General features: G+C 37.2%; 1 protein-coding gene across 1 annotated transcript in view; it reads right to left on the bottom strand.

Annotated features, from left to right (window-relative positions):
- LOC124276348 (netrin receptor UNC5C-like) overlaps positions 1-22,817 on the bottom strand; it is a 73,785-nt gene extending 50,968 nt beyond the window's left edge. Inside the window, exons 1-4 of the mRNA XM_046711992.1 lie at positions 22,565-22,817; positions 11,029-11,403; positions 2,441-2,450; positions 1,974-2,073 (exon numbers count right to left, since the gene is read on the bottom strand). Coding sequence (XP_046567948.1) covers positions 1,974-2,073; positions 2,441-2,450; positions 11,029-11,403; positions 22,565-22,733 — 654 coding nt within the window. The 5' untranslated portion in view covers positions 22,734-22,817. The remainder of the gene's footprint in view (positions 1-1,973; positions 2,074-2,440; positions 2,451-11,028; positions 11,404-22,564) is intronic.
- Between the last annotated feature and the right edge of the window lie 1,440 nt (positions 22,818-24,257).

Raw genomic sequence — 24,257 nt, forward strand, 5'->3', positions numbered from 1 at the left:
AGCAAAATGCTTTCCATCCCATTCACAGGGTTTGGTTAGCCTGAAATTGTTCTCAGACCAAACTGTAATTACAAGCCTGATACAACACTACCAAGTGTGTCCAAACTTCCCTTTACATAATGTTCAATTTTCAACTGATAATCACAACAAAACACATCACACAAAGAAGTCGCCAGCAATCTGACACAGTTTTTTAAACATCAGATCATTTGTATATGCATGAATAATAGATATCTTCATCCATCAACTATATCCATGATAGGTCCCTGAAAGGCATTGAGTAATAATCTTTTATAATTTTTCAGTTTACCGATTAACTTGCTGGAGCCAAGAAAAAAAAAAACACACAATTTTTAAAATTATTTAATTGATTCTTTTGCCAGAGAATTCTATGTTTGTACATTTAGAAACAGCATAGTAATTACTGTGAAAACTTTTCAACAAACACAATGTCTCCCACTATATTGAATACAGATATTCAGAATCATGTACATGAAAACTTCCTTTCATCCAAGCACAATAAAGCTTAAGAGCACTATTTTCGACGATAGACAAATCTATAACTTGAGAGTTGATATTTGAATACAGGAAATTCAACACACAGACTTTTTTTTTAAACTAATGTAGCATTTTAGGTTTATTGTGACTTTCCTACAACTTTGTCTTAATTCCGTTTGATAAATTTTGAGTGAGATGCGAGAGTGAGATTGTGTTTACTGAGGAGCATAAGATAAGCGAAGAATGAGAGGTTATTGAGGAGACGTAGTAGAGAATAATCAGCTGACCACTCCCTTGTTGGGGCAAGATGGAGTGTAAGGGCTGGTTCATGTACTAGCAATACAAGGTGGAACGACGTCCCCATGGATCTTGTATGTTCCCTCCATCAGAACAAAGTGTAGGATTGTCGGCAAAGACTTCCCTTTTCCTATGGCTGTAAAATCTCAGCCAAATTCCAAAGATAATACAGAGAGGCACTGTGTCATCTCCAAATGATGTCTAGGCCTATACCACTAAAAAACATACTCTTTAATCATAAAGAAATTAATTTTGATCCCGAACTCATTGACCCGTAGCTGGGAAATATTTTTCCTAATTGATTCCGGGAGTATTTTCCAGATTCTTGCAGTAAAGGTATGACTAAGGACCCCGGGCTGCAGATGGGCTGCTGTGTGGTAATACGTCAGTCTGAACACACAGAGAGGATGCATCATGAACATCGTTTTACTACATCATCGCCACAGTTAACTTGCAGACGGCATAAAAGCTAGAGGCCTGATTGAGAGGCAAGATGGTGTGTTTGTGCTGGGTCTTGATAAGATTTATGATTCTGCTCCAAGACAAATATGCAAAATAATTAAAAGAAGAATGCAGGAGAGGGACAGACAAGAATTACAATAGTATAAGGCTCCATAAAGAGCAGAGAAGCCCAATCTGCCCTCACATCTGCACAACATATTCTCTTTCTGTTTCCCACAGTCAAGACTTGGTCTTCCATACTGACTGGATTCTGCTCCAGATAACATCTACCCTGCATGTTCAACTCTGAAGACCCCTAGTCAATCTCTCAACTAGGAATATTTTCACTTTGATCTCAACCAGTTTAGACAGGAAGGAAGGTTTATGTTTTGTAAAAATTTCCATCAAAACCCCATGTCTGGAGCCGTTTCCCATGTGACTCTGAATGGCGAATGTTTGTCTGCCTTCCAGACATCTACAGATACCATATCTCTATATCAAAACATACTCCATTGTTTTAAAATCTATTAACAATATCTGTAGAAGAACTGTTTGGTCTGATCATATTAATGTTCAAAATAAAGTCTGTGAATATACCTTAATGTTCCCTTAATCCTTCCTGAAATATTTCACGTTTCAGCATATAAACCAAAGTAATGCGTCTTTAAGTAGAAAATGTTATATGAAGTTCAAGACACGTTTCCTTACATGTTTCTCTGATTCTGATTTTACCATACCTGTGGCAATGGCTTCCCATCTGGCGGCAAACACTGCAACTCAGCCGATGATTCAATCTCCACATTCATGCTCATTGGCTCCCGCTGAAAGCGCTTTTTTCAAATCTGAAAATAATTATAATGACAATATAAGTCTAAATATAGATCACAAAAATCATGAGCATAAATTCCTAAAATAATGTAAAAGGTGAACACTAGTCTTGATTTTCAAACAAAACAGATTAATTTGGACAGGATCAGAGATGACACCAGGTGTTTAACATGACACATTCCTCCAATCAAAACGTGTTTACATTAGTCGAGTATTACAGTTACCATATTCACTGTTTTAAGCACCATGACCAAGGTCTAACCCATTCCTTATCATTTTGACCGACCCTTGCTGAGACTGAGAAGGCTGCATGTTTCTGTGTAGACTACCAAATAGTTGGAATATTGCTGAGTGCAGCATTAAACAACCAACTTACGAATTACAAACTGTCAATAGAAACATAAAAAAAAGTTAATTCATTATCCCTTGATCTCTGAGAGCAAGTTTAGTTGTTGTGAACGGCTTTAAGAAACACCTCCTTTCCACAATTTTTAAGTGCCTGGTGCTCATATCATAGCTAATACAGTAGTCTAAAGATCAGTGATGAGGTAACTTTCACTTCCTTATCGACTTACTTATAATGTCAGATAAAAGCTTGTTGCATACTTCTGAGGATGAAATGTGCTTCCATTTATTCTGCCGAGTAACATTTCAAAACCTGGCAAAAACAGTTGTGTTCATTCCTATCAAATGGTGCAGACAGAGCCATCCTACGGAGACGTTCTTTCCTCATCTCACCTACTACATAAATTCCATGTCTGTCTCGCAATTCCCCAGTCTAAAAACATATATTTCTTAAATATCGCACCAACCATGCCAAACCTTGTCATTTATATACAGTCTCATTCTAAATAACAAAAACGACAATATTTTATAAATGTATGCAATAAGTTGTGCTGAAAATATCACGTATGTATATAATATAAGTTTCATGTTCCATAGATAATGATTTGGTAATCAGAAAATATCATTTTTTGGGCAATAAAATACTGGAAGTATTATCAACAGATGTACATATCTGCACATTTCATGTTATTTTACGTTTTGCTGATGCATTACTGTCTGCGCCCTGATTCACACTACAACAGTGATGCACACAAAATATCTGCATAGCGAGACGGCCCTCGTTTTTACATCATAAACAGTCAAGTATAGTTGGTTGTAATGGAAATGACACCGAATATCCCCACCATGAAGGAATTCAACTGATGTTGATGTTAGTCAAGTAACTAAGAAATGGATTCAAACAGCTTTGAAGAAGGATGGTTCTCATCTGTATTTGATTAAATTCAAGCTAGCCTGCTAGCCTGAGACAACTAAACTGTACTGAGGACAAGTGAAAAACTGTTTGACCTGTATATGTCAACCAGATCTATAATTCTGAACCAGTTCTCAATGCTTATGTCTGCTACAAATTGCATGGAACCGTATAAAACTGACAGAAAATGCAACAAACTCAGAGACTAGTGAGTGAGTGAGTTTAGTTTTACGCCACACTCAGCAATATTCAAGGGATATGGCGACGTTCTGTAAATAATCGAGTCTAGACCAGATAATCCAGTGATGAAGAGCATGAGCATCCATCTACACAATTAGGATACGATGACATGTGTCAACCAAGTAAGCGAGCCTGAAGACCCAATCCTGTTAGTTGCCTCTTAACACAAGCATGGGTTGCTGAAGATCAGTTCTAACCCAGATCTTCACAGGTCTCAGAGACTAGTGATATACAGCATGCTTTACTCAGACATTAATTAATAGACCCACAGTGATATGACTAAAACAGCTTCAAACCCAACTTAAAATGCTCTAATCAAATATTCAGAAACTTAAAATGTTAAGGTAGAAAGTAATATATAAATCAATGAAAATATTAGTGTTTGGAACTAATACAACAAACATCATTCCAGTTATTTATTTCCTTTATCGTCACAATATGACTGCAATATTGCCGATGTGACGCTAAATATTAACTCACTCACTTATTTCATTTATCAAAGTATCACATCTATAGCCCATCAGAACCTCACTACGTCCTTGGTCAGTATCAGCAACTGAAGTCATTGCTCAAGTGAAACAGTTAAAAATTAATTCAAGAAAGCTTTAAAACTCAAGAATTTATTATCAAAACATTTATAAAAGGCATGGATTCCCATTTATAATTCAGAAAGCTGAAATATCATTACATCATTAACAATGATAATTCTGTTACAGCCTTAACCTCCGAGCTGATTGTCTCTTGTACAAGCATGTCCCTGTGGATTGTTTCAAAGCCACCATGATAACCCTTTCCGTTTACTGAAAAAAATTCTGATGTTAAACAAGTGTAACATTGCTTTTATTTCAAATAAATTTCTCTTACAAGGTCCACCCTTGGGAGCTTGCAAAACAAACAAAATTTCTTGTTTATTTTCTAATCATGAGCCAATTGCATTATTTCCATGGCTGGCAATGACTCAGATCAAATGGTCTGTAAATACATGGAAAACAACTGGCAGTTCCATCTCTCTCTGCTGCTGGTACATGTCAAACTGGACTCATACATGTCAGAAATTAACAACCATGTTTCCCTTACACAATGTAGGCTAAACACATGCAATATCAAAGTTACAAAATCTGACTTTCTTTGCCCACAAAATACAATATTTTCAATGTTTTGTTAGTCATATCTTGAATTAATCTATGAAATATTTTTAAATTGTGAAGGGGATTTTTGTAAAAATTGTGCATTATGACTTCCAAACACACAACTTGTAAAACATCAAAGAATATCTGTCACATCTTATAAAATCAAATTATTCCTGGAATAATCAAGATGAAAAAACTGCCACATCATCGTTTTCAACTCCCATAAATACGCCAGTAATGCACAATCATCAAATTTATTCAGAATGAAATTGACGAGCATTCCCTTTGTTGTCAGGTAGACATTTCTGCAATGTGTGTCAGTGCTTGACAAATGAAAGAGGTAGGTATACACTGGCTCAATAATGCAGGAGAGACCCAGTTCTTGTCATCTCCCCTGTAATCAGGCCTCACAAAGGGAGGCAGCTGAACAGTGTATCACAAGCCTGTCATTACACTTCAATCACACGGACTGTATCATTAGAAAATCCCATCTTTCAGCAAGTCAATTACAGCTGTGATTAAAGCACACTTGATAAACATAGATCTACATGGACAAGCTGGGTGGAGTTTTTACACATGTCGGGAACAAAACACTAATCCCTGAAGAAGGAAAGCATCCCCTGGAACGATAGTACTTCTCAAGGGAGTAAACCATACAAACACAATCACAGGTGCCTACTATAAATTATATGTGTCACTGTAATAGATGATATGTATAAAAGAATATCACACCATAAGGGGCATTTTCTGCTGGTGATGTAAAAAATGTATGTCTGTTAATTCTATTCACAATCCACATGGGATAAAAAAAGAAACTGATTTATAACATACAAAAAAAAATTTGAAGTCAGCGGCTAAACAATCTGAGAATTTTTTGTTTTTTTAATATCAGGTATGAACAAACTTTGTGAAAGTCTGGAAAATACATTGACATGTGCCGACAATGGACACCGGAAGGAAATAATGTGGTGGAGTGTCCCGTGAGGGATCTAAATCATAAAGGAATTGATGTGTCTCCGTGATGATCTCTGATGTGTACTTTCTGAAGGATTATCAATAAATTTGGACTTGTTTTATGGGAATCCAGATGAGATGCGAGTCATTTCCATATACATCTGACCATAAAGCCAGCCACCATGGGAAATATCCCCAGGAATGGATGGGTGGAGACAATCAATTATCGTGTGACTTGATGGAGATTACTGGACCAAGAAGGTGATAACTCCCAGTGATTAGTGGATAGAATGGAGGGCGAGGACATGTGTCACATATGCAGAGGCGTGCTAGGCAGGGGGAGCCAGCAGGTGGAGGGTGGGGTGGCAATGACAGCGAGGTGGGGCAGGGGGGTATGGCTGTGGGTAATTAGGTAGATGGATAGATAGGTAGGTAGGGAAGCACATAGTAGCTTCTGTTGAGAAGGTAGACTGGTAGGGTGGTAGCAAGGTAGAGAGGGAGGGAAGGATACAAACATGGATTGGTGGGATTAAGTAAGTACATAGATGGGATGGAATCTACAGGAATGTTGGCGAGCAGATCAGTAGGGAGAACGCAGTTTAGAAAACATTAAGCAGTTAAGTGGGTGAGGTTTAAAACTGTTATAAAAGGACTGTGCAACACAGAAGGTGAGATGTCATATTTCATGTTGATAGAAGGACAGTTTCAGACAGCAGTAAGGTGGCAAGGAGAATAACTGAACGACTATGAGAAGACAGTAAGACAACCAACAGATAGAACATGAATCTCAGCTCCAAAACACTGTCTGTAAAATCATATTGATGAGTCTCCTCTCTCTGAACAATCAAGAAAGCAAGTCAAGCATACAACAGAGCATAGCAATCAATCCCCCACACAAAGAACCCTGAATTTATGACCACATCAGTCCATGTCTGTTTCAGCAAGTTACAAAAGTCCACTAATGCTTCTGCTGAAATCCTGTTTCTGAGTCAGAACCAGAGATACAGAATACCAGCATGCATCATTCTTGGGACCTGTTGCCCTGAGCCCTGATCTAAATAGGTGTAATGACCTGGAATCTTCAGCTGGGCCCCAGGACCAGGGTTGAAACAGAAGCAAGGTATATAATCAAACCATGAACTACCGACCCTATACAGTTACCCAGTCCTCTTCTACCAAATCCCTATATTCTCTGAAGTTTCATTCCAATTCCAGCTATGGACTGTAATCAAGGAATCAGATGCACCAACACACGATATAATTTGGTTTGCCTTTTCTTGCTCAAACACTGACATATCGAGTGTACATAGGGTGCTACAAGCCTGGTATCGACACAGCCCTCTACTATCAACGCTACACCTTCATTGCAGTCTCTGCTGCCTTGGGCTTGCGAGCCGATTAAATTAGGCAGAAGACTGTTGAGGAAATTGATCATTGAGAAGACTCCACTTTATCCATAACAATACCCACAGTCTGATCGATTTGCCAATAATCCTTGATCCGCCCCCTTGTCCAGAGCTGGCGTTTACCTCTTATACTTACATAAACATCCGATTACTTGCCCTTTGATTCTGCCAATCTTCCTGCTAGGATCGATACAAATTCCATGTGATACTTGAGGAAGTTAAATCGGCAAATAGAGTTAGGAAAACAGAGCTGAAGGAAGCAGACATTCCATCATACGGAGTGTTTCAGAGCTGTGGCAATCAACAGGCTAGGATTGAGCTCATCGACTTTAGGAAAGATCCGTTAAAGAAGCCAACAGATCTCAACAGATTTGAAACACTTCTTTCGGTGTTGGCTGAATCTCATGACAGACATTGCAATCGAAGTCTACCGATACACGGAGCTTCCTGCAGTAGTGGTTGTGATTTCCTCGTTGATCAATTTGTCAATTGAAACAAATACCCAGTAATATGGTTGAGTACTTTGTCTCTGAGAATCATTGAGTCACTGTAGATTTATTGGAACAGCCAACTGATTGGCTGTGTCTGTGTCAATTCTCGGCACAACAATTGCAATACACTTGTAGCCTTCGCAAGCTATTGGAAAAAGAGGGGCACAAGTCACTTGCCGTGAAGCCAGTAGTGTCAAACCACACTCGGATAAATCAATGGGATAAACAGTCAATTTTCCTTTAATTTTATTTATCCAACTTCCAACAGGGTCTTTTAATCAAAGTGTCACGGATGCCATGGGCTGAGGAGAGCTTTATAAGTCAGAGGCATGTCTGGGAACTTTGTTCCTGTCTAACAAGATGGATTTGGCAATCTGCTGAGATAAAGGAAGAAAACGAAGAGAAAACAGACTGATATATTAGGAAGCCTGAGATGCTCCAAGAAGACAAAAAAATTAAACGTATGGATGTTTGAAAGGCACGTCAAATGAAGTAGAGACTACGAAAGAGTGCCCAGGTTTTGTATACGACTTACTTGAAATGTTTCAAAGTACTGACTGAAGTAGATAAACCACAAGCCAAATAACTCAAATACCACTGCCTCACACATCAAACTAAAGGAGTGTTTTCAGTCATAATAACACAACATGACATGGCTTGAACTCAGTTTCATATTTACAGATTGATGCACTGCTTCCCTGCACAGAATTTTGTTCTGAATAAATGACAGAATGAATAAATGAATGGGCTTAAAACAGAGAGTGATCTCAAATGGAGGGAAAGAGGAAGGATGAATCCTCTATCAAGCCATTCTTCACCAGCCAATTGAAACAAATTAATGAAATATTTGTGAAGTGGTACAAAATGAAGTGAGCGGTTAATAAAGGGAGAGTGAGACTCAGGCAAAATGAGGCTGGTTTTTTTCTGGCTGATTTAACCCAGTCATGAGTAATCTTCCACCACCTTTCACACTTCACTGACAAATAATCAAGACTGAGCCATTGCCAAAACCTGGCACATCTTTTCCCAATCTTCAAAGGTCTTGACTTGGAGACCTCCAAGATTTTCAGCCAGGCAAACACTAAACTATCTTTGTCTCGAGACAGAGAAACATTAGGAGGTCCTACAGAAAGTTCTTGAGGAGAAAAACACAACTGTGGTATCCAATGTTTCATTCATGTTTAAACATGATCAATTTCAAATTCTTTTATCAGCTTTTCATTCTGGTCCAAAGAAAATATGTTAAGGATCAAATTTCCTAACAATTTTGACTGTGTAACATCCCTCAGTACATATAAAATGGTGGGAATATTTAAAAAAACTATTTAATAAACATCCCAAAACACCATCCAGAAAATGGACGTAAAAGATAAATCTCATTTCACAAACACCTGGTATCATCCATTATCTCAACTGATCCATTCAAATGATTTTCACAACAATGTTTCAGTTAAAACTTGATAGAATCTGTTTCCACAAATAATCATTGACTGTTTTAATTTCTATAACATTTTACAGTTGCTAGGAATGTTCTGAATCTGAGACAGATACATGTAGATATGAAGATAGTCAATATATGTCATTTTCTGCACTTCAGGGTCGCAGAATTCTCATCGACAGCTGCACTCTGTGCCATGCACGGCAACAAACCGTTCCGACAGCATTTAATGGACCGATTCAAAATAGCCACTTCTCTTTATCATGTTGGTTATTCTCCTCTTTGACAAGGTAGCAGAATTCCTACAGATTCCTGGAGAAGCGTGACCAATAGGAAATACCTTAAACAATTGTATCCAGCATTAACCATTTTGATGTTTCTCTCTGGTATTGCTTGTAAGCATGTGATGAGTTTACTGAGGCATCTCCGAACCGCTTCCAGGCTGATGCAGGAATGGTAACAAAGTAACAATGCTTGGAGAGGGTATGTAGGTATTCTATGTGGGTCAGGTAAAAGGTTGTACTATGTGTATAGATCATATATGATGCATCCACAGCTGATAAATATTGTATGAAATCTGTGATGTTGTTGCTTCTAGGATACGATCAGGCTTTACATTCTGAAAGGTTGACCAGAGTGTGTATCACATGTGTGACAATGTGTGATTAATAACATTGTGATATAGACACATTGTAAGATGTGTGAAAGGCTGTGATACACAAAGTGTGCTGGGCAGACATGCGAGTAGAGACGTGTACAAGACATGGGACAATCACTAAATGTGCACAATGCATTATGGGTGCTTAAAGCATGTTTTTGTTCATGCTAGACAAATGATATGATTATCATAATGATTTGACACATAGATGTGTGTCTGGCAAGGAATTAGATTCAGCAATTGTAGACATTAGGGCTTCCCCAACTGCATGGTTCGCTAACACCTGGTATCATCACTGGTTCAAAGTGATTCATAAACACATTCTTCGCCAACACCTGATGTCATCATTGATTTTTGATTCATATAATTTTTACAGCTATTTTGCATTATATGCCCAATGGAATCTGTTTTGCCACATAATTGAGACTGATTGTTCTGTCATTGACGATATATTTGTGACGATCAAATTTGTACAGTGGAGTGCTTTGGGGAAGAGTTTTCTTTTGGTTACAGAAACTGTTCTGTCACTTTCATTCACACATAGACAGACCAAAACTGTCATGAGTAAAAAAACATGTAGTATACCTTTTTCACTTTTGACACACATCACCCATAATATTCATTACTCCCATCTGAAACCCAGAAGAGAACTATCTTATTTCTGTATCTAGCTTCTGTGTCAGTCACACAACTTCCCTGATGCTGAATGACATATCTTAACGTGTGATCAGGATGCACTTCCGCCTGGACCATGAAGGTCACCTCTACCAGTGTCCTCCCTGGGTTCATTACTTCCCATGAGGCAACACACACAGCATCAGATTCACAGGCATTCCCACTTCCTAGTCTACCACGACTATCAGGAACATCTAAATCCAAAGAGAGTCTGCACTCACTGTTGGTTCAGCTTCACATACAAAGTGAGCAAAACAGGCACAGAAAGAACCATACAGATGTAGCTAACCTTTCATTGTATAAACAACCAAAAGGTTCAAACATTATTTTATTCTTATCCTAAAATATATCCATGTGGGTATTCATTTGAAAGTTTGTCAAGTTTCCAGTTTGAATCAGAGAACTATTTATTCAAATTTTGATGCATTAATAAATAATAACTGGAGATAAATTGCAAGAAGGTTGAAACTTAACATACTTCTCCTATCATGGATTTCTCATTGTACTCAAAACTGAAAATGTAGTTGAGGACAATCAGTCTTGATATATTTGAAACAGATTTCTTTGGAATATAAAAGGCAAAATACTGGTGAAAATTTCATAAAAATCAGTGACACCAGGTGTTCACAAGGGAAGTAAGCCTGCACTACCCGTATCACTCATACAAGTTGTATTAAGGGTAAATGTGTAATATATGATCTAATGAGTACTTACATGCCACTTCAACAAGGCCCTTCCGACTCTCCATGGACTTGGGGGCACTGAAACCAGGAACAGTATTCCAAGCAAAGCACTGACACAGATAGCCATCTGAGCCATAGTATTCCTCCACTTCTTCTCTTGAGACTTTGATGCTGGACTGCAATGTCTTGATCGCAGTCACTTGATCAACAAGTTTTAAATTAGTCTGTTGTCTTGGTGAAACATCTGCCCCAGCACACTTGAATGTTATTTGAATTGCCGGTGTGGCTTTACATGTAATTGTAACAGGTTTATTTTTCATCACGTAATAGTTGGACTTCGGCTCCTGTTTGAACACCGGTGGTCCCTGTGCTAGTGGATCACTGCTTCCTATGGCAACAAACTCACCTGAAAATACAAAACACGAGATGTTTAGTCAGCTGATGATAGACAATGTAGAGAATATAAAATACAACTAAGGGCTCTGTAGCTCACTTATTTCAAACAATGTCTATATACTGATGAAGAAAGAGGGATTACTGTCAAATTCATTCTTATTCATCACAAATTACTATTTCTGTCAATTAGTAAGTGGAGCTAATAATAACTGACAATATTCTATTGAGACTAAAAGCCATATTAATAAAAACATCATAAACTTTAATATAAAGGCATTTTTCTGATTTTTCAACTTGAGCTAATCAACAACAGCCATATTTGTTTGGCTTGATTTAAACAACTGTATTATGAAGAACATTATATATATTTCATCTGAATCCTTTATGCAAGGTAGAAATGGAGAAACTGTCATTACAAATGGTCACAATATAAGCAAACATGGTTCTTTGATGCATAAGATTCAGGTTTCTAAATGCAAATGAACATCATGATCTTATTAAACAAACTGGAATGATTATATACAATTTCAAAGCAGCCTGTCTCAGTAAATTTCACAAAACAAATAACACCTGTCATTTCTGTTTGACAAATCAACAACAATTAGCATGCAAGATGACAATTGCATATAACATGATCTGGAGTATAGTACCTGTATTTACCTGAGGTCAAGGTGTATTAATTAACACCTGAACTGGGAATGACCTCAACAATTTACCTGGACACCAGCTGAAATATACAGCCTGTATAATCTGCCACTAATTACATATTTGTCCAACCCTGCGGTCATCCTTTTATTGAAATAGTTGGACTCCAAGCTGGCGACTACGCAACCACTTTTGCTTAATGAATCGGCTCTATTTCCTGTCACCTCTAGAAGTAGCTTCAGATTTCATATCAATAGGCAGTATAGATTAATAGCATTTTCATGACACCCGCACTAAAATCCCCAATAGTGCAGCGACAGATTCAATACTTAATCCATTTCAATATCCAAACAACCATCAACTGACTCATGGAAATCTGTCCCCTAAAAAAACATCGAAAAAATGTTACGTGTCATTTCACTCAATTCTGCATTACATGATAAAACAATCATCTGTATGACAAATATTTTAATGTGGTTATCAATTATCCTTTTCAATTAAATGAATATCACAACTCGACCACTAATAGTTCTGTAATGTAACTTGCCATACTTCACTAAAAACAGGATCAAAATATCTGAATATCAATCTTTTGAAACAGATGTTTCATTTCCGCTTGGCCTATCGTGAACTTATTAACCCAGTTTGGCTTTCAGTGTTAATTTTGGTCACAATCCTTCCTCGTTAATTACAGCCGCCAGCTCGTCATTGTACAATGATGAGTAATGGTCATAACTTGGCCAGGCGATATCAGCTGTAATTCACATGTGTAATAACACCCAGTACCACCTCCAGTAGATAATGACTGTGCTGCAGTGATATTGATCATGTCATATTGATTTCATTTTAAGTGATATTGACAACCATTTCCAGACATTTTGCTATTAACATCATTTTCTGACTTTCTTGGTACCCAAATGAGCATTAGTCTTTCAGATGAATTATGTTCTCTAATGATAATAGATAAATGGTGATGAGTAATTTTAACAAAATATTTAATACTGTTTAAAAAATACCCAATACAAATTAGATTTATTGTTTATGGATATCAACATAGGTATAAAGTGTGAAGCCCATTTCTGGTGCCCCCTTTTATGATGTTACTGGAGTATTGGTAAAAGCTGCGTGAAACCTTTCTCCCTCACTCACTTGACAGTAAACGCTAGTTTTTATAGAATAATTATCACCTATGTCATATCTCATAGTTCACACAGCTGCATACAGTCCAACCACAGTTATGGTGATATACTTGGCCTGCATCATCCTGAATCTGTGATGTCCACCAGCTTCATACATAAATACCTAGCACAACAATAGATGACTGTAATCTACAAGGGCTCAGTGACCGCAGTGAACAAAACAGAGGACAGATCAGACATTATCAGAAGCTATCAGCAAAAATCTCCACAAATCCCCCTTACAGCAGTGGGTAACCTTTGAAGTAGAGCGATAACCTGAAGATATCATGTGTATGTCGGCCCTGATATGTACAGCAACTGTGCATCAGACCGCCAATCATATCTCACATGCACATCTCTACACAGTCATGTCCGTGAACATCATCATGTCAGCTGAGATACGCAGGTGAAGCTGACATGTGTTGTTGATAACTGAAATCTTTCACTGAGCTGACTTATTTTACATGGTATTATTGCTGTTGGATTTCAACACAGGGCTCACATTGTCTGCCCATGGAAACAGTTGGCAGTGTCAAACAGGAAACAAGTTCATGTTACAAATATCAAACTATATGAAATAACTGAAATTTTTGTTCGAAGTAAAATTGGAATCTTACACTGATGTAAGTCTACAAGTGGACATGCAAGTCCATTATTTGGGAGACAGTGTGTAGGTATATGAAATTCGCACAATGTTAAATTGTCTTTACAAAGCATAATGTAACAATATGACTGAAATTTTCAAATATACTCTTGATCATCTCAGAAATTACCTTCCTGAAGAATATTTTATGTTGAGGAGAAACACTTGCCCCAAATTCCTACCATAACTCCTGATGTTTGTCGTTATGTTAAACCATCCGCACAGAAATTAAAACAATCAGGATCGTGTGTATATCACTAAATGTCAAATATACCTGACAGAGAAAACACAATAAGTATAAATTGTTACATTCTTGGGGAGAGTGGAGCTCCACCAACACTCACAAACTACCCAGAGTAAATACACCAACAGGTGAACGCCAACAGCCCCATGGTTTCAACACTAGAAGCCCGACTCGTCCTGAGTGGATGTTTTATCTGACCAGCTATGCTGAACCTGGAGGTCCCGGTGATAACTAGCAGGAATTATCAGCTCATGGACAGATCCCCCAAACAGACACTCCCCTAAATAGGTGTATAGTGTAGGAGAACTGTAAACACCATTTGAGCTGATTGGCTTTCACAGGTACAGATGGACAATCATGGTCCCCATCACTACTTCAGCTGGAGCCTGTAACGGAACAGTTTCTCTCATGACTACAACACCGTCATCATCTACACATTAATGCAGCAATGCTGTTATATAGCTTGGCAGCAGACTGCAAAACTATCATTTTAAAATCATTTTGTACAGTAAATAAAACTGTCCATGGCAAACACTACAAGATATTGCAGGGCTATGTGCTGTAAAATGTACCAACATTATGCATCAGCGTGAGATTCATCCCGCTGCTACAAGAACTTGGTTCTGTTCATCATGGTGCCACAACATAGCAATACATCAGACATATTCCGTACAATGCTTAGTTTTATTCATCATATCAGTTCTGTGACATAAACATTCTGTTAACAATCCCAGCACAGATACTGCTCAGTGATTATCAAAGTGTAAACCCAAATATTACACATGTTTATACATATTTCTGTATGAGTTGAAAGTTTTTTAGACTCCCCTCAGGTACAATACATCTATGGGAACATCATATGTTTTAGATTACATTCCTCATCCCTGAAGTAAACTGACAGTCCGTGAACCTTGTGGGCAGTGCTGCTAGTTGCTGTACACAACCAGTCAGGAGGCCCCTCCTCCTTCCAAATCCCCTACCCAAGAGGTGCCCTTGAAACTTGAACATCTAATTTATGGGTGCTCGGGTAATTAGATTAGCTGGAGAGGCTCTAGGTAAAGAAAGAGACTTTGATAAAGATTTCAAGACAAATTTGAAGATTTACAGCATGGTCCAACTTGCCACTGGGTAGTCAGGACAGACCCTCACGTCTCAAATTCAGATTTTATCAGCAAAACCCCCATTACGGTTAGCCTGAACAAGCTTTCGGTCAGTCATAAATCTTCTCATGGAGAAGGTGGTCCACCATAAATAGGCTTGTTGAACCCAGTGTTCAACAACCATTCTTGCCTCAGCTCTTGATTAATACTTTGTTCCCCATTCCAATGTTTTTTCCCACAATTTGGACATGGCTTGTCTGAGACCATGTTAACATTCATGGAAGGTTCATGAATTTCAATCACGTTTTCCCAAAAAGTTTTATTTAAAAATCACATATTTTTTCTCTATTTAAAATTCCAGGATAGAACACAATCTGTTTTGAAAGCTTTTCAGACAAAGATTACAAAAACAGTTTGAAAACTGAAGGAATTTGAGTGTGTTGTTTATTGAGTATTCATGTCGTCTATATGACCCTATCATTGTTCTGCCCCTAAGCTGTATAACTTATCCACATCAGACCGCACAAAGTTGTACATGTCACATGCAAGTTTGTGCAGACATCAATATGCTGGTATTTATAATGCACACTCTCTATGTCTGTAGCCCAAGGGCAGATACGACCTGTATGACTGACAAACATGAAACAGTCGACTGCTGTAAAAAGACAGCGACTTGTAGACTCCATGGATTAAAATGTCTGATGTCTGTATCCCAAGAAAGCTTACATTTCTTATCTGATTAATTATCATATATTTTTAAACAACTTCAATGATCAGCCTTCAGGTGTTCTTTCACTCCATTCATCATGCTTTTGTTACTTGAAATACTGAAACGGAATCGGGAGACTGTATAACTTGAAATGTATGTATTTTTTATAATTTGTATATTTGATAAGTAAATCACGATTTTATATATCTATGACAAGTTTTGTTGGCACAGATCCAAAGTTTGGTGTATTTTAGGAAAGTCACATTTTTTTCTCACAAATGTTATCTGTTATGACTCGGAAATGTCGTAAAGGAGGGAATTTGAGCTATTAATTCCTCCAAATGTAAACACATACCTTTGTGCAAAATCCATATCAACTCAGACATTCTGAACCACCTTTAGTTACCATAACGACTAAATAACGACAATTTGTCCATTCCTGTTTTAAGACTTCAAGTGGAAAAGATAATGGTTTTTATCTGTATTTCTGAAAAAGAGCAAAAAATGTATTTGCATCCTGACACAAGTTGAGCCAAGATCGGAAAATAAGAACCCATCACCTCAGTGAGTCATAGGCCCATCTCCACACAACGCTCATTCCTGTGTCAATAAAACAGATATCTGAAGGAATTCAAATTCCTATTTCATTAAAACCAACTTTTTTTTCAATATCATCTATTTTTTCTGTTCCAGCATCAACCAGTCAGATGATTGAGGTGATGAGAAACACTTGTTATCGATGAAAGTGGATTGGTTTTAATACATTTTTTAAAACCCTCTTTGGGCCTCTGATATTACCACATTTAATTGATTAATTTTTGCTTGTCTGTCTGAAATCTTTCACAAAGTGAAGTTCATATTGTACTCCAAAATAATAAACTTTACAATTAATGAAAAATGAATGGTTTGTTCATTAGCATTATCTATGAAAATGTATAAAATACATTATATTGGTGAGAAACAAAGGTCAATTATAAGTAATGACAAATTAACATCCTGGTATATTATAAAAAATGTAGAAATTTTTATTATTTAATATAATCTTTATTCATCCAATTTCACTTTTAAATGCAACTCAACTAAAATTATTAATCTGAAATTTGAAATTTTATTCATAATGATTTGCCTGCCCTAACCAGTCACTGTTGAGGAGAGAAAAGTATCAATTTAGAAAATCTATTAAGAAAAGAGGGAAAAAATCATATCCTTGCTAATAAGGCAGTGACACTGAACCCTTAAAACCATGGAAATGGCGAGGCCAAGAAGGGTATTAGTCATCACTTCATCCTTGGTCAAGACTTGACATGATCTGTATGACAGGAACACCGTCTGAGAATAATGCCACCCGACTTGGACATGAAATAAACACCGTCATATACGCCTATTCATCATCAGCTGTCAACACACGGCAGTTGGTCATTTCACAAGTTTTATTACCTTCTCGGAGGGTGAGATGAAAAGCTATATACGGCAGCAGGGACACTATGGTCTGATGGTCATCTTGTGTCAAAACTATCTGTCTGTGCCAGAGTAACCCTGTCACATGACCCCTGCCCAGAGCGTGAAATTGCTACAAAACATGACTAATCAACTACACAAACTGAAGCTTGTCATTTTCAGCCTTGACTGTGTCGTCTTTCATCTGGTTTTTCTCATCCATAAACTGCCGATTTATGATGAATAAACTACTGGTATTCTTGATAATTGTGGTCAGTCTTTGAACAATATCAAGAAGCAAGGAGCGGAAATATTTGGTTTATGGCATACAGATTCATAGCAATCAAAAGACAAGGCAGTTCTAATAGTACAAGAGGTACAAACATCAGGTTTGCTCTCACCCACATATCTCACCACGATGTTGAGGTTTTCATAGCAATGCGAGAGCTTTCTGCAAATGATATTGTAGCTGCCATGTTGGCAGAGAGGTGCAAATATTTGCCTGGACAGGGGGAAAGAGCAGGGTTGGGAAACAGCCCCATGTAAACAAAGTCGGTACATGGCATGACCTTGGTGACACCTTGACCTCTGCTTCAAGCTACACTGAACTAGGATTCATACTGTTTCAAAGGGCAAAATATTTGGTGAAAACTATTGGAATACCATGAATCTGATCTATAGGGACGCGCATACCACCAGACAACAATGTATGAAATGAAAAAGAAATTGTTGGGGTCCATGAAATTCCCTTGGATTTAAACAAAGAACCCAATGACATTTGGTGGATGGTTTTCTTTGCTTGGTGGAAGATGCTTAAATAAATATTTATTTGATTTTATTATTCACAGTGAAACTTGAAATACTTTTCAGAGCTTCAAAAAGTGACATTTACAATCTTAGGAAGGGAATGTTTCCAAAATTGTCAAAATGAAAAATTCTTAAATTCCTTCAGATGTCAAAATAATCTAGTGCTTCTCTTTACCTGTCCTGAATCCGAGTAACATTTCATCATTCAAAACAGTCCTGTACGTCTGAATAGTGTGTGTAGTTCTCACTGATAACTCCAACGTGACACTTTTATATCAAGCTGGCTCCATCACCACGCATAGGTAATTAATCAAAACATTTAATTATGAATCTGGCTCCTTATTTGACGTTTAAAGTAGTCTTAAGTCTGGCACTTAAATGTTTGCAGAAGCTTTTTGCAACATCAAAAGAAGTTAGTTGTCTAGATGATAGCATCTGACAATTTTCTCCCAGGAAGTCGTATAAAATAATTCCTACTTAAAGACGCAACTTGAATATTGGCAGTCTATTGGCAGTCTGCTGTAATTGCTTACAAATTTGAAGTTAATTTGGCATATCATGTCAGTGGGTTTATTTTCCAAATTCAGAGCCAAGTTCTCAAATGATTCCTAAAATCTCACTCCCAACATTCCTGGCAAACATCTGTTAGTAATGTATACCCAAAATCAAATTTGATTTATAGTATTCCCTATATCCTTTATATTCCAGTCTATGATTATGAAAGACTATAGAAAATAAAACCTCAGGGCTTTTTTATCATATTCAGAATGAATCTTTAAGTAACAATATAATCTTGGAAGGAAGATTACAAAACTAAAGAGGATTTCCCTTGAACTCTGGGCTGTCAAACTGACAAAAGGTAATATATGACTTGAGACTAGTTGAATGACGGTAGTATCCATCACTGTATAGCCCAGGTACTCCATGATAAAGGCAGTCCCTTACTGTGCTTGGCAAGAGGTCAGGTGACATCAAGATTACACAGGGATGCAGTGACAACTAGCCCTCAACAGGTAATTCCTGAAAACACACCTGAATATTTTACCTCCTGTCCATTCAGTCTTTAAATTCATTGTTGAATAAGATGGATTATTCACGAAATATGACTAGTCATACAATTATTCTTCAAATTAAATGACCGTAAAGAGGCAGACAAAATAAACAGTCTTCCCACACATCACATATCACACATGTGCATGCATGTCACAAAACAAATGCAATAATGTGACACTACGCCCCTTTTCACGTCACCTCCATCTCATAATACATCACAAAGGAAGAGAAAAGCATGACACTGTTTTCTGTGTCTTCTAATTGTAAAGGAAATATAAACAGAGTCCATGAACAAAAATCACAGTTAATTAGTGGTAGGGAAGCATTATCTGTTTACTATTCCAAATATGGAACAAGAGTGTTCTGTTCCAAACAAATCCATGACACTCTGACAAAGATGGCTAGTGGAAGGCAGCCAATTATCCACTAAATTGTGGCAATTTTGCCATCTGAGAAAATACACAGACAGGCAGTGAATATATGGGTACCATGCTTAGTTAGAAACCAAACAAGATAAATACACACTGCTTTCAACAGTCAAACAGCCCTCTGTTGTGGAGACCGACCATTACACCTGACAAATCTGTCATCTTCAAACATCTTCAAAACATTGGTGAAGAGGAGTGTGATCACCACACGATATTCGAAACCTGACAACTGTCAAATAATAACGATGATTTATGAACCTCTAAGAGAAAAGCTATCCATTCTCAATGCATCAATCCTATACCATGGCCTAGCTGGAAATACTTTCCTCAACACTTGTCTTCTTCAGGTAACATATCCCTAAAAACAGATAATCTTTCAGCAAGTTTTAAGACAGAACTTTCCAAAAAGGTTTTTCTTATAACATATATATTTCCTTGTCATCCTAAAATTCACATTATTTGTTAGCTGTAATGAACTAATTCTCTTTTGGGCAGAAAATGTCACGACTTCTTTGAACTTAGCAGACAATAATTTGAAAGGTTCTAAATAGTTGTACTGTAAATGTCACAATGTATTAAAGGGAATAAAACATGCTGGTTACATACACAAAAGCTATTGGGGTTGGCTCCATCAGAATCTGAGGAAAGGTTAATGTGGGATATGGATGATTATGCACTGAGTGATACAGTATCATACGATTCTGACTGGACGCAAACAGGTCATTCAGGTCATATGGGATATATCTCCACCATTAGCTGTAAACTGATACATGATTGGTCTAAATTACAACCAATTGAAGACCGGGGTGAATCTGTATCAATTTTAGACATGCTGCTTCAATTATTTGCCCTTTACCAAAACCTCTTGTTTATTCTACCATAAATCAAACGGCGCCTACAATTCTCTCTCAAAAAGTAAAAACAGACTTTGTTTTCAAAATATGTATCCATGTTAATCACAAGTCTGGACACCTGATTACTGAACTTTTTTATTTACGGCTACTTAGCATCCAGAAAATACCAGAAGTCATAATCTAGATCATACTTTGACAATATCAAGTGTAACTATCAGAAGATTCAGTATCTATTTGGTGTTCCTATTTAACTAGGTCAGTAATGAAATTAACTGGACAATGAAGAATGTCCCTTCAGATGGTCACTTGACCTGATTCCAAGTAGGCCTCTTAAGCACACTCAAGCACCTTGCTATTAGTTTCTACATGGACTAGAGAACTGGCCATCTGTTTAAAGCTCTAACTTTAATACTCCCAATATCATAAACAGGTCTTAAATTGCAATATCATTAACCAGATCCTCGGTACAGTGGATGTTTAGTATTTGGAGACCTGGCCATAAGGAGGATGCCATATTTAGTTTGTTTACCGTGTCAATTAAGGGAAATACTCCATTTCATCCTGCAGGACCTCCTGCTGGACATTGGTCAGTGATTTATATCACGGTCCCAGCTGGACCTGTCATAGCCTATTACAGATAGCTTATCATTTAAATATAAAGTGATGAAAGGTTAGTCCGCTCCACTTCCTGGGGTGTTTGTAATTAACTGTGGACTATGCTGATAAGTGCATTGAAGAATACATAGATGCCTCCAATACCTCAGTGATATAGCTCTATATACCGATACCTCAGTGATATAGCTCTATATACCGATACCTCAATACTATAGTTTTATATGCCAATACCTCAAAATTATAGCTCATTATAGCTCGAAAGAAGGAATGTCATTGAAAATATGAAAAAGAAAATAGTCAACCACACTAAAAAGGAAAGTGTAGTTTCAAATTACATATTTCATACAGAACATGAAATGTGAATATTGCCATTGTTCCTCCATGGAATATTTTAGCAACAAACTATCCTATCATAAAGATAAAAGATAAAGATAAAATATTTATTGTGAAAACGATCCATACAGAAACAGTGACAATATTCTATAAACTACATAAACAAGATATATAATGAATCACATATATATGATGATTAACAAAACATATAATAATACAAATGTGTATAATAATATTATCATATCTATATACATCATACCTAACTTCATTATCGTCAAATGCCTGTCTGTACTTCCAGTGACAACGTCTCCTCCTATTTTTAAGCCACTTCTACAAGTGAACTACCACACAAGATGGATCTGACCCTCATATCTGTGAATGTGACCTAATCTTGCACAAGCCACCAGTTTTGTACATATTTTGCTCTCATAAGAATAGATCATACTCATATAATCCTGGAACTTTCTGTGATCTTATAATCATGTTGAAAGACAGAACCAAGTCAGTGCCACCTCTACAGTTGGCCCTCCTTAACACAATCACTGCGGCTTGTTTGTCAATTATCACAACAGCGGACAGAAGCAGTTGTCTGATATATTGTATCATTATCTTCATCTTCACACTTTGCTTCATTTATCTCTCCCTTCTCTTCTCATCCAACTTTAATAAAGCAGGTTTATAGTGATGGAAAATGTCCAAGGTTTGCCTATTAACAGATCATTTAAGAAGCATTCAAATATCTGATTATACGGTTATCATAAGAGCACACATGCCCTGATAATTATTTCCACAACCTGATATGGTCCATTTGAAATATGCTGGACCAATCTCTATGGCAGAAGTCTTGATAGTGTACAGCTGGCTTCTCAATTAATATCTACATGGGGTAAGCAGAAGCTTCTAACATAGGTATTATCTCATGCTGACGAGGGTCAACTTCAGGGGCTGTGAAACAGTAGGTGGCAGCCATTTTGAATTTTACCAGTCCACGTTGAAAAGACATCGGATTTGTGACGAAGACTAGAGCGTGACAGAAATAGATTCTAGCAACATTACTCACTGCTGTACTTGATCTAATAAATCAGTTTCAGTAGTGAACTGAAACATTAACATCCAAGCAAATACCCCCAACACAGCCGTCCTGTGAAACTGCAGGTATCCGCCATAACTGGTGGCCATTTTGGATATATGTCACTCCAACTGTCTTCCATTTCTCCCACAAAGCCATGTACATCCTAGGCAGGGCTGTCAGTCCCTCTTGCATAATTGAAAAGAACAAGTCATAAAAAAGCATTGTGAATCACACTGTAGTTTCTTTACATCAGCTGAGGGATTGTCTTTAGAAATTCTTATGACTAACCCATAGATATCCGGCTTGAAAAGGAGTAAACAAAATTCACATTCTATTCACATGTACAGAAAAATATTTTAAAAAATCAATAAAATATGCACTATATGAACAATTATGTACAAACACTTCTGTCAATTAAAAAACTATAAACATGAACTTGTATATCCACAGTAATTAAATATATATTAAAATTTCAAAACATCCATTGAGCTCTAGTCATCTTTCTACACATTTCAGAAGTAAATTGACATTGAGTCTCTGAAAGCATTTTTCAGGGATGAATGTTCAAGTACAGAGCCATAAACATACATCAAAGCCTGAATGCTTGAACAGGAAAGGGTCACTTTTCTCATAACACGAATCCCAGGATTTCTTTGTGAATAATATGATGATCTTTTCCCCATTTATGCAGATATTTTATTGTGTGTTTATTAAAGCATATGGATGTTATGGGACTATTACGCTTTTCAAACTCATGGTTCGGTAAATCTCCCATGAAAACTCATGAATATTTAAGTGGGTCTGCCACTTGTCAGTATCTGTAGTTTCTAACAGAATGTCTACATGTTTCAAGCCATTTACCTTCATCTTATAGCCATCATTACTATCATTCAGAATAATTCATAGTGCTTTGGCCGAATATTGACCTCTGCTGTTAATAAACACATTTGTGGTCATCTAAATGTTTCATGGCTCATTCTCATAATGTGCATCCATTTCCATGCTTAATAAACCAGATAAATGGGGTGATGTAATCGAAACATGCTAATTCCTCACCAGCCATGAGCCAATATTTCTCGTACAATTCTCGTTGAGTGGTATTCACCAATGACACCTACAGCTTGCACTATGTAACTATCTCCGCGATCTAGATCAGTAGTTCTGTCAATATGAAAGCAATGTCATATTTGTGAATGTAACAGGTGACAATACCATGGTCCACTAGGTGATGGAGGATAATGAGGTGGTTACTGATGACGGGTGCACATCCTCAGCGTCAGCTTGCTCTCACTGTTTATCCGAGTTCAGATTTAATAGTAAATTGGATTCACTGCTGGATATTACACATAAAATCTACTTAGTGCTTATTATGAAGCATATCAAAACTTGAGCGAGTATTGTTTTATGCTTTTAGCAATATTCCTCCAATTCCAAGATCTGGACTTCACACACTGTTCCTGTGAGGGGCACTTAATCCAGGTCTTAGAACAACAAGTGAACACTTAAACCACCAGGCTACCCCACTGTCAAAAAAAAACAGAGAAAAGAATGAAGCCTCACTATTATATCAAGTAAATCCCCATATAAATGTAAGCAACAAAACCCTTTCCATAAACATAAGAAGTCTCTGCTAAAAAGCACAACCCTATGTACGATTCTATATTGTAACATTGTTTTTATAAATCACTATCAAATAGTGATAATACTGTGTTTGCAAGTAGGAGAACATATCGTACCCACCTGTGT

The sequence above is a fragment of the Haliotis rubra genome, unplaced genomic scaffold (genome assembly GCF_003918875.1).
Source record: "Haliotis rubra isolate DU_JTF1 unplaced genomic scaffold, ASM391887v1 Scf105, whole genome shotgun sequence".
In the NCBI taxonomy this organism is placed as follows: domain Eukaryota; kingdom Metazoa; phylum Mollusca; class Gastropoda; order Lepetellida; family Haliotidae; genus Haliotis; species Haliotis rubra.